The sequence below is a fragment of the Mirounga leonina genome, unplaced genomic scaffold, assembly GCF_011800145.1.
Source record: "Mirounga leonina isolate KUSES-001 unplaced genomic scaffold, KU_Mleo_1.0 Mir_91, whole genome shotgun sequence".
In the NCBI taxonomy this organism is placed as follows: Eukaryota; Metazoa; Chordata; class Mammalia; order Carnivora; family Phocidae; genus Mirounga; species Mirounga leonina.
Genome location: NW_023270839.1, coordinates 31,232,851 through 31,250,413, shown reverse-complemented (window position 1 = coordinate 31,250,413; position 17,563 = coordinate 31,232,851). Strand labels below are relative to the sequence as shown.

The window sequence follows — 17,563 nt, the reverse complement described above, 5'->3', positions numbered from 1 at the left end:
GTATGATGCACCTCTTTGTGTAAAAACAGAAACAAAAAATGCTTTCTCATATGCTAGTATTTGCATAAAATACTTCTGGAAGGACCTAAGGAACTGCAGTATTTTCTCTGAGGATGAGACAAGGATAAGAGAGAGATTTATAATTCACTATGTATCTTTTTTACTGTTTGGATTTTCCCCCCATGACTATGTATCTATAATTTATTTTTATATTTGTTGATGAAAATAACTATATAGAGAAAGCAGACATAAAACATGTAAATAAAAATGCCAAGATACCTTCTATTTATATAATGCTTTATTCTTGTAAAATTACCTTTCTGGGGTACTTGGATGGCTCAGTCAGTTAAGCGTCTGACTCTTGATTTCGGCTCTAGTTAGGATCTCAGGGTTGTGAGATCGAGCCCTGTGTCTGGCCCCGTGCTGGGCGTGGAGCCTGCTTAAGATTCTTTCTCTCCCTCTGCCTCTGCCCTCCCACCCCCACTCATGCTCTCTCTCTAAAAAAAAAGAAATAAATAAAAATAAAAATACCATTAACTTTTACACAGCCATTTAACTTTTACACAGTTTTATTTTAAAATGTACTTACAACACATGTCCACACAAAAACTTGTACATGAATATTCATAGAACCATTAATCATTGTCAAAAAGTAGAAACAACCCAAATGTCTATCAACAGATGAATGGATACAAAATATGGAGTATATACATACAATGGGATATTTTTCAGCTCTAAGAAGAAATGAAGTACTGATACAAGCTACAACAGGGGTGAACCACAAAAAAGTAGCAAGAAGCCAATTACAAAAGACCACATATTATATGATTACATTAAATGTCTAAAATAGATGAATCTATAGAGAGAAAAAGTAGATTGGAGGTTGCCTGAGATTGGTGAGGTTGAGGGGAAATTAGGAGCGACTGCTAACGGGCATGAGGTTTCTTTTTGAGGTGATGAAAATGTTCTAAAATCGTGACAGTAGTTGCATGCTCTATGAAAATACTAAAAACCATTAAATTGTACACTTTCAATGGGTCAATCATATGGTATGTGAAATATATCTCAATAAAGCTACTTTCTGAAATGTACCTGCATTGTTTTTTTCCTGCATCCACCAGCAGAATTTCTAGGAACATTACTTCACATTCTTTATGGACACTATAGAATAAATTGACACTTACCAATACCTTTGTTCTTTGAACATTTGGTTACTCCTCTGGCAAATTTTTTTTATTCTACTATTTTATGCATTTATAGACTTACATACTTATTTTTTTTTCCAAAAAATCTATCACCAGCATTTTAGTTTTTGTTTCTTTGCTTTCACCTTTCCTGTAAATATGACCCTATAAACTCTTTTTTTGTGATCATAGCTTTACTCCTATTTTTAATAAATATTTAAGAATTATCTCATGAAAAAATTCACACATAGCTTAAAACTGAGGTAGTATAAAGGGGCTTATAATGGAAAGTGACAGACTCTAGTGCTCTACTTCTCTCTTCCTATTCCTGCTTCCCAGGAGAAACCACTTTTTAACTGTTTCTGTTTGTTATTCTGACCATTATTCCCATGTTGCTGAATAAGCTCACACACCCATGTCCCAAACTGACTTCAAGCTATGACAGATGAATAAATAGCCAACTTATGTTTGGCCAATAGTTTGGCCACTCATGGGATTCTAGATTGAAAATAATTTTTCCTCAGAAACTTGAAGGCATGGCTTCATAACATTGTTGAGCATCGTGTTGCTGTTGAGAAGTCTGTTTCTTGTTCTTTTGGGTTTGATTCTTTTCTCTTTCTCTGAAATGTTTCATAATTGTCCTAGTGTTTTATTTTTTTATTTTTTAAAATATTTTTTATTTATTTGACAGAGAGAGAGAGGGGGAGAGAGAGAGAGAGTAAGCACAAGCAGGGGGAGCAGCAGGCTCCCCGCTGAGCAAGGAGCCCAATGCGGGGCTCGATCCCAGGACCCTGGGATCATGACCCCAGCTGAAGGCAGCCGCCTAACCAACTGAGCCATCCCGGTGCCCCTCTAGTGTTTTAAAATTTCACAGTGAAATGCCTTTGTGTGTAGTTTTAAATTCATTGTGTTGGGCCTTTGGTGAGCATTTCAATTTAAAGACTATTGTTTCCCTTCAGCTCTGAAAATTTGTGTAATTCCTTTAATAATTTTCTTCCCTCTGTATTATCATTTGAGAATTCCAACTGGTTGGATGCAGAGTCACCTACGCTTTCTCAACAAGAATTCTTCATGTGAACCAGAGAAAACACAGAAAATGGTTTGAGTGACTGTTCACACCTTTCAAGGATGGTTTTATTCAGTACCATGCTAGATAGAGAAATTAATAGATAACATACAGTGAATGTCTCAGGAAAGGAGTCAGCCCCAACTTTAAAAAAAAATTTTTTTAAGTTGTATTTATTTGAGAGAGAGAGAGAAAGAGCACGAGTAGGGGGAGGGGGAGGGGGAGAAGCAGACTCCCCACAGAACAGGGAACCCGATGTGGGGGCTATGAGCTGAAGGACCCTGAGATCATGACCTGAGCTGAAGGCAAACGCTTAACTGACTGAGCCACCCAGGCGCCCCTAGCAAACTTTTTTAGAAAAGAGACAGATAGTAAATACTTCGGGTTTTTGGGCCTGGAGGCAAAAGTCGAGGCTATTATGTAGCTACTTATATATCCATTTAAAATGTAACCATTTTATATTTTTAAAAAATTCATATCTCATGGGCTGTTTAAAAAAAAAAGAAACAGGTGGCTGGCTAGATTTGGCCTATAGCCATAGTTTTCTCAACTTCTACTTTAGGGCATTAGGGTCCAATTCTTTCACTGAATTTTGAGGATTCAGAAAAACCCTCTTTTTAAATTTTTCTCTCATACTTTCCTCAACTTAGCTTTTTGTTCTATATTTTGAGAGATTTTTGCAAATTTACCTTAAGTTGCTTATATTTGAATTCAACAGTCATTTTTACTTCCAAAGCCTCTTTGTTCTCCAGTTGTTCCCTTTTTATACTATCCTGTTTTTGCTTTATGGATTCAGAACTTTCCCCAATATTTCTACTTACAATTTTTTAAAGTGTTTTCTTTTGTTTCCTAAAACATTTGTTTTTCCTTTAAAGACAGTTTTGCTGTTTGTACATCTGTGATCTCTGGTGTTCTAATCATACTTAACAGTGATACAATAGAAAAACCACCTATTCCATACATACAAGGCATAAACATTCAACAATTATATGTTACATTTTTAGAGTCCATTTAAGTTTTGTATATTAAAACTGGTGGTTGCATTTTTTGTAAAACCTCTAGCTGAAATCAGATGCAAAGAGAAACTCTGATGATGTGTGTGTATGTCTGTGTGTGGACCATCCAGAGGTAAAGTGCTGTATGAACATTCTCTCATTGGGGTGATTGCACTGTTTTGAGTTTTCATCTTCTTCTGCTCTGCTTACTGCTTTCATCCCTACTTCATCTATCCAGTGGGGAGTTGTTGAAATTGCCCACTTGCTAATGGCCCTCATATTATCTTTGCTGTAATAGTTTTACACCTCTTACAAACTCCTTTACTATTACTTAAATGGGCTCTCAGGAGGGAGAGGATAAATAGTCATGTTCAGGCTACCATTTTGAATTAGTATTCTCACCACACATGTTCAATTGTATTGTTGCATTTATTGTGTGCCTCTCATATATAGAAAACAATAAGTCTCTTACGGTGTTTGTAATTCAGTAGGGAAATATCACATATTCCCTATTAACTTTGATAAAAGGAAGATTGTAGCCAGTGTTGTAATAAGCTGAAGACAGAGGAGTAGAAGTGACTGGGGAGGTAAGGCTTAAAGGAGAAGTTGACATCTGAACCAAGGCTTGAACATAAAGCAGAGAAGGTGTTTCAAGTGGAGAGACCTTAGCATGTACTGAAGGGTAGGTCAGAAGCACAGTAAGTGGTGAGTCATCCTCTTCTCATGTGATTAGAACATAGTATATATGTATATTTGGGTCGGCAAGGGGACGGTTGTAAGAGATGAGGCTGGAAAGGCAACTGGACTCAGATCATGAGGGATCACTCCATGCTCAGTCATTTGGATTTCATTCTTTAGGCCATCGGGAACAACTTTTGAGTAGGGCAGTAAAGATGGCCTGAACAGCCCGTTAGGTAAGTCAATCCAGTTATAGTAGGAAAGATAAATTTAAAAGATATGATAGTTGGGGTAGCGAATCCTGCTATTAATTAAATGCTAAGCCAGGGCAGCAGAGGCCTGATTAGATCAGATATTATACCTTTTCTTAGCAATATTTGTCAAACTTCTACAGTGTCTGTCAGGTACTTTGACAGACACTGAGACTTTTGATTTTTTTCCTCAAAATATTTTTCATGGCCTTTCTCCCTCCCTATTCTCACTGGGACAATCTCAGGCACAGCTTTCATACACACTTCATGTTTGAGTCCCTAGAGCCATAGTCCCTATGGACTCCAGGGTTTCTCTCCAGCCCCATTTATTTTGTGTATCACTGACAAAATAATATTTACGTACGACCTACATCATGTTGTTTTTCCTTTAAAAGCTTCATTTTCTTCCCTACCAGTCAAGTCATAACTCCTCTTCTGGATTTCAGTACTCTCAGCTTGGCTCTAGTCTCACTAATAAAAATTTTTTGCCACTTCCTAATACAAAAATGTTATCAGTGTGATCTCCTTAGAGCATGCTCATTCTGCCCCCATGTCTTTCCTCATGTGATCTCCTTGCTGTGAAATGCTCTCTATAGTTTCTTATTCAAATTCTTCCCATCATTAAGTTTCAGCTCAAGGTTCATCTCCTCCCCAAATTCCTCTATATCTTCTTAGAAAAGATTATTGTCTTACACTACTTTTCTATTTCCATGGTGTCTCACCCTTGATTGGGGCTTCCATCCCCATAGTTGCTCCATGGTCACAATGTGACTTTAAGAGAACCAGCTGTCCTAACCAAGGCAGGAAGAGAAATGCAAGGGGACAGAAGGGACATCTCTCCCAGCTGAGTCAGCCCTACTGAAAGAGCTCTCCCAGAAGCCCATCCAAATGACTGCCAGTAGGTTGGCCTCTTTGGTTGTTCCTGGATGGAAGGGAACCATTTTTAGATAGACAGATTCGGAGTGTCAATGTTGAACAAGTCCAGAGGGCACTATTTATAGAGAAAACAATACATAAAATAGAATGGAGCATTCGATATTTTGATCTAGGTGATGATGACACAGTATATGTATATAAAAACTCATCAGGCTGTGGTCAACAGACACATGAAAAGATGCTCAACATCACTCATCATCAGAGAAATATAAATCAAAACTACAATGAGAGATCATCTCCTACCTGTCAGAATGCTAAAGTAAAAAACACAAGAAACAGCAAGGTTGGCGAGGATGTGGAAAAAAAGGAACCCTTGTGTACTCTTGGTGGGAATGCAAACTGGTGCAACCTCTGTGGAAAACAGTATGGAGGTTCCTCAAAGTAAAAATAGAATTACATATGATCCAGCAATTTCACTACTGGGTATTTACCCAAAGAATATGAAAACACTAGTTCTAAAAGATATATGCACCCCTGTTTACTACTGCAGCATTATTTACAATAGCCAAAATATGGAAGTGACCCAACTGTCCATCAATAGATGAATAGATAAAGAAGATTGGTACACACGCACACACACACACACAAGAATATTACTCTACTATAAAAAAAAATAAAATCTTGCCATTTGCAACAACATGGATGGAATTAGAGGGTATAATGCTAAGTGAAATAAATGAATGAGAGAAAGACAAATATCATATGATTTCACACATGTGTGGAATTTAAGAAACAAAACAAGTGAACGAAGAAAGGAACAAACGAAAAACAGACTTTTAAATAAAGAAAACAAACTGATGCTTACCAGAGGGGAGGTGGGTGGGGGGATGGGTGAAACAGATAATGGGGATTAAGGAGTGCACTTGTCATGATGAGCATGGGGTGATATATGGAAATGTTGAATCACTGTATTGTACACCTAAAACTAATATAACATTCTATCTTAATTATAGTGGAATTAAAATTATTTAAAAAAAATAAAATACATGAAAAATGAGCTAAATATTAAGAAAATACTAAGAAAAATAGAAACACAATTAAAAAAATTAGTAAGGATAAAGAGAATCCAAATAAATAAGCTGAATAAAGTTGATCTAACAGATGTTTCTCATATGTTGCTGCCTAATATCAGAAAATGCAACTTTTTTTAACTTGCCATTGGAATACTTAAGTATCTGGCTCTATATCAGGCTATGGAAAATCTTAATAAATGAAAAAAAAGACCACATTTACTTTTAATAATTCCTTCTATTATCACTAGTATGTATTTTGTATATTTTAATGCCTTTTTTAGATATGTTCATTCCAGTTGCATCTTCATTGTAAACACTAAATGTTATGGATTGAACCTATAGAACTATGCAATGCTTTTTTCCTATGAAATACTTTTTTTTTAAAGTTAATATAATTGTTTTCTTTTTGTATCATTTACTTCATTTTTTTTTTTACTTTGAGAGGCTGTATAACCTAGTAATTAAGAGCATGTATTTTGAAATTAGTCTGCCTAGATTAAAATAAAAGTTCTACCTCTTGATAGTTCTGAAACCTAAAAAAAAAAAGTCATCAGGCTGTGTGTATAAGGTTAGTAAACTTTATACTTTACTGAAGGTATCCTATACTTCAATTTAAAAAAAATTAAAGCCTCTCTCCCCCAGAGTTGTACAGTGTGGTGACCCTGGGCAAATTGCTGCAGGTAAAATTAGGATTATGTTCTTAGAAGGACATAAGGGAGAGTGGACATTGGCTTAGGTATCTAAATATCTTTGTCACACCTGTTGGACTTTTGCTGGAGGTTGTTAATACTTTTAACGTGTAAACCAAAATTGGGGGTTTTGGGGAGGTTTTTTTGTTTGTCTTTTTGTAAACATAAGTTTTAAAATATCAAAGTGTGTGGGTGCCTGGGTGGCTCAGTTGGTTGGGCGACTGCCTTCGGCTCAGGTCATGATCCTGGAGTCCCGGGATCGAGTCCCGCATCGGGCTCCCTGCTCGGCAGGGAGTCTGCTTCTCCCTCTCCCACTCCCCGTTTGTGTTCCCTCTCTCGCTGTGTCTTTCTCTGACAAATAAATAAATAAAATCTTAAAAAAAATAAAATAAAATATCAAAGTGTGTAATGTAATATATCATAGGGGAAAAATCAATTTAAATGTGAGAATTTTTTTATATGTTATCTTAACCTCTGGTATAAAAAATTATTGGATTTTCTTTGTATTTGATATTTTTTTTAAAGATTTTATTTATTTATTTGAGAGAGAGAATGAGATAGAGAGAGAGCATGAGATAGGGGAGGGTCAGAGGGAGAAGCAGACTCCCTGCTGAGCAGGGAGTCCGATGCGGGACTCGATCCTGGGAACTCCAGGATCATGACCTGAGCCGAAGGCAGTCGCTTAACCAACTGAGCCACCCAGGTGCCCAGTATTTGATATTTAGTAGATATTAACTTGATGTTGAAGTATTTCAGAAAATGTGAAAGTGTCAGCTTTGGAAAAAAAAATACTGCATGTTAATTTTTACTCATCCTGTAAGTGAAAACTCAGTGTATACTTTTTGAGTGCTTATGTCCTTTATGCAGTAGAAGCAACAAACAGTTTTATCAAGTCAGTGCTAAAAAGGATTCAGAAAACTAGTTTCCATAAACTCAGTATCCACTTTGGGTTGTTCTAACTTGATAAATAAGAAGTCAGTAAATAAAATTGATGATGAAAAGTTAAAATACAACCTATATTTTTAAAAGCTTGCAAATATTTAAATAATTTTTTGAAATTTTATTTTCCTTTATTTTATTCTATTTTAGAAAAAAATGTAAAAATAAGCACCCAAATCCACTTCGTTGTTATGGTAGAACTATCAGAAAATGGGTGACATAGGATTGGCCTGCTTTTGTACGATGTGTCTCGTGTAATTTTAAATACACTCTAAAAAGTAGGAATTAGGAAACATTTCAAGAATTTATTTCTCAGAGTCCAGGTTGACTGATTTTCACTTGTTTTTAAAGAAACGTTGTGTTTTTCTTACTTAGGTCCATCCTCAGCAGCACCGGCTTCTTTTTGAAGTATTTGATGAAAATCGGTTGGTAAGTTACATTGTACTAGTGTGAAATAGGAAGCAAGGGTATATCTCAGTAGGGCAGTGCATAGTGGGCTGGGGATCTGTGACGGGAGAGATGACTTAGGGTGGTTATGGAGGCTCTGGGCAAAGTGGAGGGGCAGATACAATTTTTCCCCCTCCTTCAAGTGCTACTGTGTTCCCTTCTACTTTCCTCCCAGGTACCTCTCTTTTTGTCAGTTCTCCACAGATTGCGGTCTTACTCAAGACCTCTTGTGCCATGTGATGGGATGGCAGGAAAGCTGGCCTCTTTGTCTTGCCTTCCCTCACACTCATGCTCTGTGGAGTGGTGGGTGTGCCCAGGCTCAGGGAGCCCTCTCCCAGAGCAGCTACACCTGCACCTCCTCACTGCAGTGCCTCTGTCTCACTCACTCTCCCCTCCCCCGCTCTTCTTCGAAGGAAGACTGTCTGTCCTCTTGACACTGATGAAGTCCTCTAAAGGACTGTCAGCTCTTACAGAGGCCAAAAAAAAAAACAAAGTTAAGCCTGATTTTATTTTTATGAAAAGGTAGTTCTAATTCCTGATTTCCTAAAGACTATCTTGAAGTCCTGTCCTTTTCCTAATTTTGTCTCTTAGGAATGCTATTTCAGGGCACCTGGGTGGCTCAGTCGTTAAGCGTCTGCCTTCGGCTCAGGTCATGATCCCAGGGTCCTGGGATCGAGCCCCGCATCGGGCTCCCTGCTCGGCGGGAAGCCTGCTTCTCCCTCTCCCACTCCCCCTGCTTGTGTTCCCTCTCTCGCTGTGTCTCTCTCTGTCAAATAAATAAATAAAATCTTAAAAAAAAAAAAATTTAGGAATGCTATTTCAGATCTTTTCTTCTCCGCATCTTCCACGTCTGTTTTAAACCTGTAAGATTCGAACAGGAAGGTGTAAGGACAGTGTTATGTATTCAAGGCGTATCAGTTATTAAACAGAAGCACCAAAAAAGAAATAATCATTCACTTTTTAGCTAACAAAGAAACTGGATTTTTCTTTCTTTTCTTCTTCTTTTTTTTTTTTAAGAAACTGGATTTTTAAAATTTGTTTTTAGTGTTGGACTACATAACATGTTTTTTCCCCCCTCAAGAAATGATAACTATACTAGTAATGGAAAATACTGCAAATGAAATCTATTAATTAGCAATCATAATAAGCAAAAGTGCTTTTTTATTGCCAAAGGAGACTTCATCACTAACTGCAGTCTAACTTTTTTTTTTTAAAGATTTTATTTATTTGAGAGAGAGAATGAGAGAGAGAGAGCACATGAGAGGGGGGAGGGTCAGAGGGAGAAGCAGACTCCCTGCTGAGCAGGGACCCCGATGTGGGACTCGATGCGGGACTCGATCCTGGGACTCCAGGATCATGACCTGAGCTGAAGGCAGTCGCTTAAACAACTAAGCCACCCAGGCGCCCTGCAGTCTAACTTTTTAAGATTGAGTGACATGACAGATGTTGATGTTTGGTTATCAATATGGTCAGGTGCAGAGCTTTTTCTTTTCTGTTTGTATTTTTGTTTTTTCTATAGAATAGAGATTTTTTTCCCCTTCTGTCTCTACAGATTTGTTTCCCTTCTAGATGGGACCAGGTGAAATTTCGTATTTGTGTTTTTTAAAATCATGAAATAAACACAAAAAAAGTATATAATATAAATCATTATTTTATTTAATTTAAGATTTTATTTATTTATTTGACAGAGAGAGTGAGAGACAGAGAGTGAGCAAGAGCAGGAGGGAGGGGCAGAGGGAGAGGGAGAAGCGGGCTCCCTGCTGAGCAAGGAGCCCTATGCAGGGCTCGATCTCAGGACCCTGGAATCATGACCTGAGCCGAAGGCAGACACTTAACCAACTGAGCCACCCAGGTGCCCCTAAATCCTTGTTTTAAATAATAAGACAAATATCTGTGCACTTATTACTCAACTTAAGAACTAGAACATTACCAAAATCTACAACCCCCCCCCACCATTCCCCTCCCCAGTAGCATCTCCTTTTCTTCCTCCACAAGTAGTAGCCACTGTCCTGAATATTGTGCTTATCATTTCTTTGCTTATAAAAAACTTGTTTATCATGTATATATGTATCCCTGAGTATAGTTTCCTTTTGCATATTTTTGAATTTATTAAAATAACATCACTGAATACATTCCTCTGTGACATGTTAACATGTGCCATTTAGGGTATCAACTGGGATTAGAAATACAGCTTTTCTCAAGAAGCAAGAAATAATTAGAACAGGGTGGTGTGTGTCATTCTAATCCTCTGATTTGTTGTTAGTCCTAGCAGGTAACTGAAGTGTATGTATCACCTGAGATGTTATAGAAACTCTAGCCATTGGTAGACTAACAGGCTTGACTATATAGCAGTAAATGTCCTGTGCCACTGTAAATGTTATTTATGATTATTCCCCTGTAGCATTCACAACTGAATTAAGAACATATCCTTTTCCTAGCAAATTATCTTTGGAAATGTATGGCGAAGGGCACAGATAAAATTTTAAGCAGAAACAATTTCTAGTCCTCTGGGAAATATTTGCAATATAAGTGCTGTTTGTTTTGAAAAAAGAGAGGGTTATATCCCTCTTGTTTTAAGACCTAAGGGTTATAAACCAGCAGTCTGATGATGGTGATCATGGTGGTGATGACACAATGGGACATTTCAGAACGATGTGCCTTGACATAAATTCTACCCACCAATGCAAAAGTTCATGCTCTTTGTCACTGACCTGAGAGATACACCTGCACACATCCAGCCTCTGAAGCTTTAGGAGATGCCTATATTCTATATTCTGAATGGAGATAATTATGCTTCTCAGGTTTAGTGGTCATATTAGTCAGGGTTCTCCAGAGAAACAGAACCAGGAAGAATGAGAGAGAGAGATTGATTTGTTTCAAGGAATTGGCTCATGTGATTGTGGAAGCTGGCAAGTCTGAAATCTGTGGGACAGGGAGAGCAGGTTGAATATTCAGGTAAGAGTTGATGTCACAGTCTTGAATCTGAAACCTGTAGGGCAGGCCAGCAAGCTGGAAACGTAGGCAGGGTTTCTATGTTGTAATCTTGAAGTGCAATTGCTTCTTCTTCAGCAAACCTGTCTTTGCTCTTAAGGCCTTTAGCTGTTAACGAAGCCCACCACATTATGGAGGATAATTTGCTTTACTCAAAATCTACTGATTTAAATATTAATCACATCTGAAAAATACCTTGATAGCAACATCTAGACTGCTGTTTGACTAAACAGCTGGGCAAAAGAGCCTAACCAACTTGACACGTACAATTAAAAATCATCACAGTGGACTTTGGCCTTCAACGTTGTAGTCGATGATGAGGGTTATCCAGAGTCGATTCCTGACATTTAGATCATCACGTTATTTTCTGTGTATATCATCAATAACCAAACACCCCAGAATGTGGGGTCCTGAGTTTCAATCTGATCATCAGACATGATCCATTTCGTTCTAGAAGGTGAAGTTCTTCAGGACTTGCGTAGATTCCTCCCAGGTAAGGGCTGTCACCACTCTCCAGCTCTTCTCCACTTAGGTTGAGGGTTGATGCTCCTCTTTTGGAATCTGGCTAAGGAGCTACATTTTGCGCCAGGTTCTCCACTTAACTGCTGTGGTGGTGGCATAGATCCTGTACGATCCCAGCCCAGAGCTGGCAGCATGAACTGTTGAGCCTCTCTACAACTGAAACTCAGACTGACAGGCTGGGAAGTGCTTATGATTCTCTCACCTTCCTTTCCCTTGGCTGAAGCCCTCCTTGAAAACTTCTAATCATCATTCCTTCTCGTCCAGTCCAGCTGCGGTGCTTTTTTTTTTTTAATTTAAAATCTGATGATTATTCTTTTTTTATTTTTTAATTAACATATAATGTATTATTTGTTTCAGGGGTGCAGGCCTGTGATTCATCAGTCTTACACAGTTCACAGCACTCACCGTAGTACTTTCCCTCCCCAGTGTCCATCACCCAGCCACCCATCCCTCCCACCCCCCTCCACTCCAGCCAGCAGCCCTCAGTTTGTTTCCTGAGATTCAGAGTCTCTAATGGTTTTTCTCCCTCTCTGGTTTCATCTTGTTTCATTTTTCCCTCCCTTCTCCTATGATCCTCTGTCTTGTTTCTCAAATTCCTCGTATCAGTGAGATCATATGATACCTGTCTTTCTCTGATTGACTTATTTCGCTTAGCATAATACCCTCTAGTTCCATCCACGTCATTGCAAATGACAAGATTTCATTTTTTTGATGGCTGCCTAATGTTCCATTGTATGTAGATACCATATCTTCTTTATCCATTCATCTGTTGATGGACATCTAGGCTCTTTCCATAGTTTAGCTATTGTGGACATTGCTTCTATAAACATTGGGGTGCATGTGCCCCTTCGGATCACTACATTTGTATCTTTGGGGTAAATACCCAGGAGTGCAATTGCTGGGTCATAAGGTGCTTTTTGATATTTCTTCAGAAGTAATAGCTGGATCAACTTTAAAAAAAAAAAAATCCTGAAAGAAAGCATTAGCCAGTCAGAGTAAGTGTGGTGACCATCCACCCATTTAGCCTCCTCTCTGGTGTTACTTCGTGCTTACTTTGTGCCCAGCATGAGCCCAGGAAGATCAGAAGAAAAGTGTAGTTATGGTCCTGGCATTCTGGAAGCTTGAAATCTAGTTCGGGCACATGAGACTGATGTTTCTAGTGAAGCTTACCAAAGAGAAAACATTTATCTAGCCAAATGTCTGAGGCTCATTATTTTATATCAACAACCAGAGGAGTTTTGCCTGTTAACTAGAAGCTTTAGGCCACAGGCATGAGCAGTTAGATCTCATTAGTTAGCCTCTTAGAAGTGTTCCATTCTTTGAGTTATGAGACCCCTAACTTAATTCAGGAAGAAAAGCTGAAGTCATTTGAAGGTAAAGTGAAAAGATTGGGACTCTTTCTTCTATAAAGAGAGAGGATTACAGGGGAATATTTACTGAAGTCTGTAAAATCATAAAAGAGGTAGGTTATATAAAACCAAAATAACATAATAATTTTATTGCTAAGTTTATAATTATTGTACACATTCTAAAACATAGTACTATATCATCCTAGTCCGAAATATAATTTCATAAATTCCATATTTCTATTTCATCATCTCCTAATTGATTAAAAATACTGTTTAGAAAATTATGATTGAGAACAGATCTATCTTAAGGCGTTTTCTTTTTTAAACAAAGTACAAGTATATGTTTTACATATTTACTTTTACTTAGAAAAAAAATCTTACTTAGAAAAATACAACTTGGGTGTAGTACCATGTGGTGTAAACAACTGAACTATTTTACTTTTTACTTTCCTATGAATGAGCCAGTATATATTTATTACTGGAGTTCCAGCTATAAAATTCAGGTAAGGGGTTTAAATATACCCTAGAGTATTATTTAAAAATAAATTTGTTTCTTTCAAGTAGAATACTAACCTTGGTCTATGACATTTAGGGGAGAAATTAAAATATTAAACTTTTATTACCTAGTAAACTGAAAATAAAGTAAAGGTTAAATAAATACAAAGCAGAAAAAAATATATATACAAAATCACAACCTCTAGGAGGACAAACAGTCTACTGTTCTCTACTGTGGGAGCTTTATCAGCAGTAGTAGGTAATTCCACCTCTAGGGCAAGGCTAGTACTAAAAAATGTAAACAAGTATGTACTTTGTTTATACAAAGAAATATGCAGCATGGTTTGTATTTCTTTATAGATATCAAACAGCTAAATGGATTGTTTCAACACACCAGTAGGGGCCAGCAAAGAGCTCTTAGAGTTTTCAGAACAGAATTGGCATTGAGATATGTTTATTTGATGTGTTAAATCCTTTTTAGACTTCTTTACTTACCACAACACTCTCTTAAATGAATGAATTGCAGAGACAGTGGAATAAAATATCCTGTGTGCCCAAACTATATTGGGGTATAGTTTTTCTGTCTAATCTGCATATATTTTTAATGGAATGTTTGCTTAGGCTATTTCTTGGCAGAGTTTTTATAGTCAAAATATAAATGGCATCATTTAAAGACTGTACTACTTGGCTGGAAAAGGCCTTAAAATTACAGGAGAAAATGCTTGGTGACAGCTTCTCTTAAACTTTTCTTTCTCAGACCTGTGCTCAATTTTTCAATAGTATTACTAGGCTAATTTTGTATTTCTCTCCTTAAGCTTTCACTTTTCCTAAGTAGTGTTTTGGAAGCTAGAATATTTATCTATTTGATTTAATGCTTGAGTTTTAACTCACCCCAAAGTTTTGGTACTTCCAAATTTATACGATTGTTTGACTTTACTCATTCAAAAAAAATTAACAGAATATATGCCTTTTTACATTAACTAACTTGACGAGATTCCTAGTTTGGCTGCTATTTGGAAATTCAACCCTTTATTTGATACTCAATTACATGGGGTTTCATTCCTACCAACTTCCTGTAATTCTATCCCTATGGGTAAAAATATTAGTGGTGGAACTGCTGGAGAAAGTATAGGCGTGATTCACATGGTTAAATGTTCATTTAGTAGAGCAGGAGTGAAAAAATACTGTTTCAACTTGAAACACTGGAAGATTGTTGTTCTTGTGTTACTCATTCATGCAAATTGGAGAAGGTATAATTGAAACAAGGTTGGCAGTGTTTGACGCAGAGTGCTGCAGCCGAGCTCCGCTTCAAGGTCGCTGGAAATCAAGTGCTTTGTAAGCGAAGGCACTTTGACTACAAGCAATTCAAAATATTTGGAAACGTCAGTCTCTGGAATGGGTCGTCTTTTTCTTTCTATGATAGCTGGTATCTAAGGTTTTACTTAAGATAAAGACTGCTACTTAAGAGCTCTTTTAGGCACCACAAATGATTTTTTCCTTCGATGCTGGGCAGCTGCTGCTAGCCTATCTACCGACAGAGATCTTTGTCATGACTTTCAGCCCTTAACATGTTTGGAAATGAGAACAAATGGCACAAAGCTTACGATTGCACTTTGCAGCCCGAAGAAGTAATACTTATCCTTTGTCAGAAAGCTCCGGAGATGATTTGGATAGCAATGTTCACATGTACTTCAAAAGGCCAACCCGGATTTCAGCGTCTAATGTTGTTCAAATGAAGCTGACTCCTAGACAGACTGCACCAACTCCGTTAATACAGGAAAACCTTAAGTCTCAGGAAAGATCATCTGTTCCTTCACCTGAAAATGTTAATAAAAAGAGCAGCTGTCTGCAGATTTCGCTACAGCCGACAAGGTACGGTGGATGTCTTCAGCCTAGCCATGTCTTAGATGATGGGGATGATGCTTCGTTGACGTGTGTCTTCAAGGACGGCATTTACAACAATGCTGGGGCTGATAATGAACTGAACGCTGTGAGTGATGGTAACCTTGTAAGCGGTTCTGCCCTTCGCAGTGGTAGCCTTAGTAACTTTTCCACCAGTGAGAATGGGTCTTACAGCAGCAAAGGTAGTGATTATGGATCATGTACAAGTATCACGAGTGGTGGTTCCTACACAAACAGTACCATCAGTGACAGCAGTGGTTATACTTTTCCACCAACTGATGATACTTTTTTGGGTGGAGATCTACCTTCTGACGGCACCTCCAAGAGAAGCGTGCCAAACAGGAATACTACTCCATATGAAATTTTTTCAAGAAGTCCAAGTACTGTTCCTTTTGTCCAAGAGGACTTGGAGCGTGGACTAGAAATTATGAAATTGCCAGTGAGCAGGAACTCAAAAATTCCACTGAAACGTTGTTCATCTTTAGTCATTTTTCCTGGGAGTCCTTCAAATACCCCACCAACTTCTCCAACAAGTACAGATATTCTTCCAAGCAAAGGATCCTATCAAACCTCACACCAGTTTATTATTTCTCCTAGTGAAATTGCCCACAGTGAAGATGGGACGAGTGCTAAGGCATTTCTTTCCACAGCTGTCAATGGACTTCGGTTATCTAAAACAATGAGTACTCCCGGAGAAGTAAGAGACATACGACCACTTCACGGGAAGGGCTCATTACAAAAGAAAACTGCTATTGCAAGTAATAGTCCGAATCAGACTGTCTGTGAAAAGTCATCTGAAGGATATTCTTGTGTCTCAGTGCATTTCAGCCAACAAAAAGCAACTACATTAGATTGTGAAACAGCAAATGGTGATTGTAAACCAGAGATGTCAGAAATGAAGCTTAATTCTGATTCAGAGTGCATTAAGCTTATGCAGAGGACATCTGCACGTTTACCATCCTCTCAAAACATAGATTACCAAATAAATATCAATGGACAGTTGGAAAGACCAAATTTACAGATAAACAAAAACCATGCTATTTTACAAAGAAGTATTTCATTGGGAGGAACTTATCCAAATGTTTCCTGTTTATCCAGCCTTAAGCACAATTGTTCTAAGGGGGGACCATCACAATTACTCATAAAGTTTGCATCTGGAAATGAAGATAAAGTTGATAACGTATCAAGAGACAGTAACAGAGATTTCACAAATGAACTATCTAATTCTTTAAAGCATTCTTGTAAGGTAAGTTTCCTTTGGTCCTGGTAAATGTTAATTTATACTAGAACAACTTTATGAAATATTTGGTTAAAATTTATTATAACTTAGCTAGTAAGTGTTTTATAGTCATAACTTTATAGTTGCAAATCTGAGGAACCCCCAATAGTTTTTCACTCTATTTGTTATTTTACCAGTGTTGGAAATATGCATTAAAAAGAAAAAAAAACTTTCCAAAGTGATTTAAGGCATGAGACATTTCTGTAGCATAAAACAAGCTTTAAATAATAATTTATTTCATAACATTTTTACTTTGGTAATTTTTTCTTCAGGTAACATAGCATTTTAATGTCTAACTTCATATTTTATTCCTCTTTCAAAAATGTTCATTTAGTATTCTCCCCTCCTTAATCATTGTGAAATAAGGTAAAATATAGAATACTTATTTAAAATATTAAACAATAAAAAGCCTGCATAAAAAATGTGAAAATCTTGTCACAAATGAACCCGAGAAAATGTTCCTCTAAAAGATGTGTATTTAGTGGAACATTGATAAAAAACGATTGTGCTGCATGTTTAAAGCAGAGGAAAAATAAATGGCATTTGCATTTGTATATACCCTTAACCACAGGAATTTTGTTTCCACCCGATTTTCCTCTAGCTTTAGCTACCAGTTAAGACTGCCTTCTAAAATGTAACTTGGTCTTTCAACAATATTGAATTCTAAATTTTATGTTTTTTGAATTTGGTTTCAACTGCTAGGCATTTCCCATACTCTTCTAGTTACCTTATTAATTTGTTATTTTGATAATTTTGTTTATTAGTCATTTAATTCTAATGAATCATAACCAAAAAGTTTTTTATATAGTTGAGCCTTTCCAAAGTAT

General features: G+C 37.2%; 1 protein-coding gene across 5 annotated transcripts in view; it reads left to right on the top strand.

Moving 5' to 3' along the window:
• The window catches only part of NEDD4 (NEDD4 E3 ubiquitin protein ligase), a 121,559-nt gene that overhangs the window by 35,674 nt on the left and 68,322 nt on the right, over positions 1-17,563 (top strand). For 4 of the 5 annotated variants that reach the window (XM_034994440.1, XM_034994441.1, XM_034994443.1 and 1 more), the window contains one exon: positions 8,127-8,180. In XM_034994440.1, the coding sequence (XP_034850331.1) occupies positions 8,127-8,180 (54 nt within the window). Of the gene's footprint in view, positions 1-8,126; positions 8,181-13,877; positions 16,704-17,563 lie in introns of those variants that run through there. The other variant, XM_034994439.1, reaches the window with a different exon arrangement.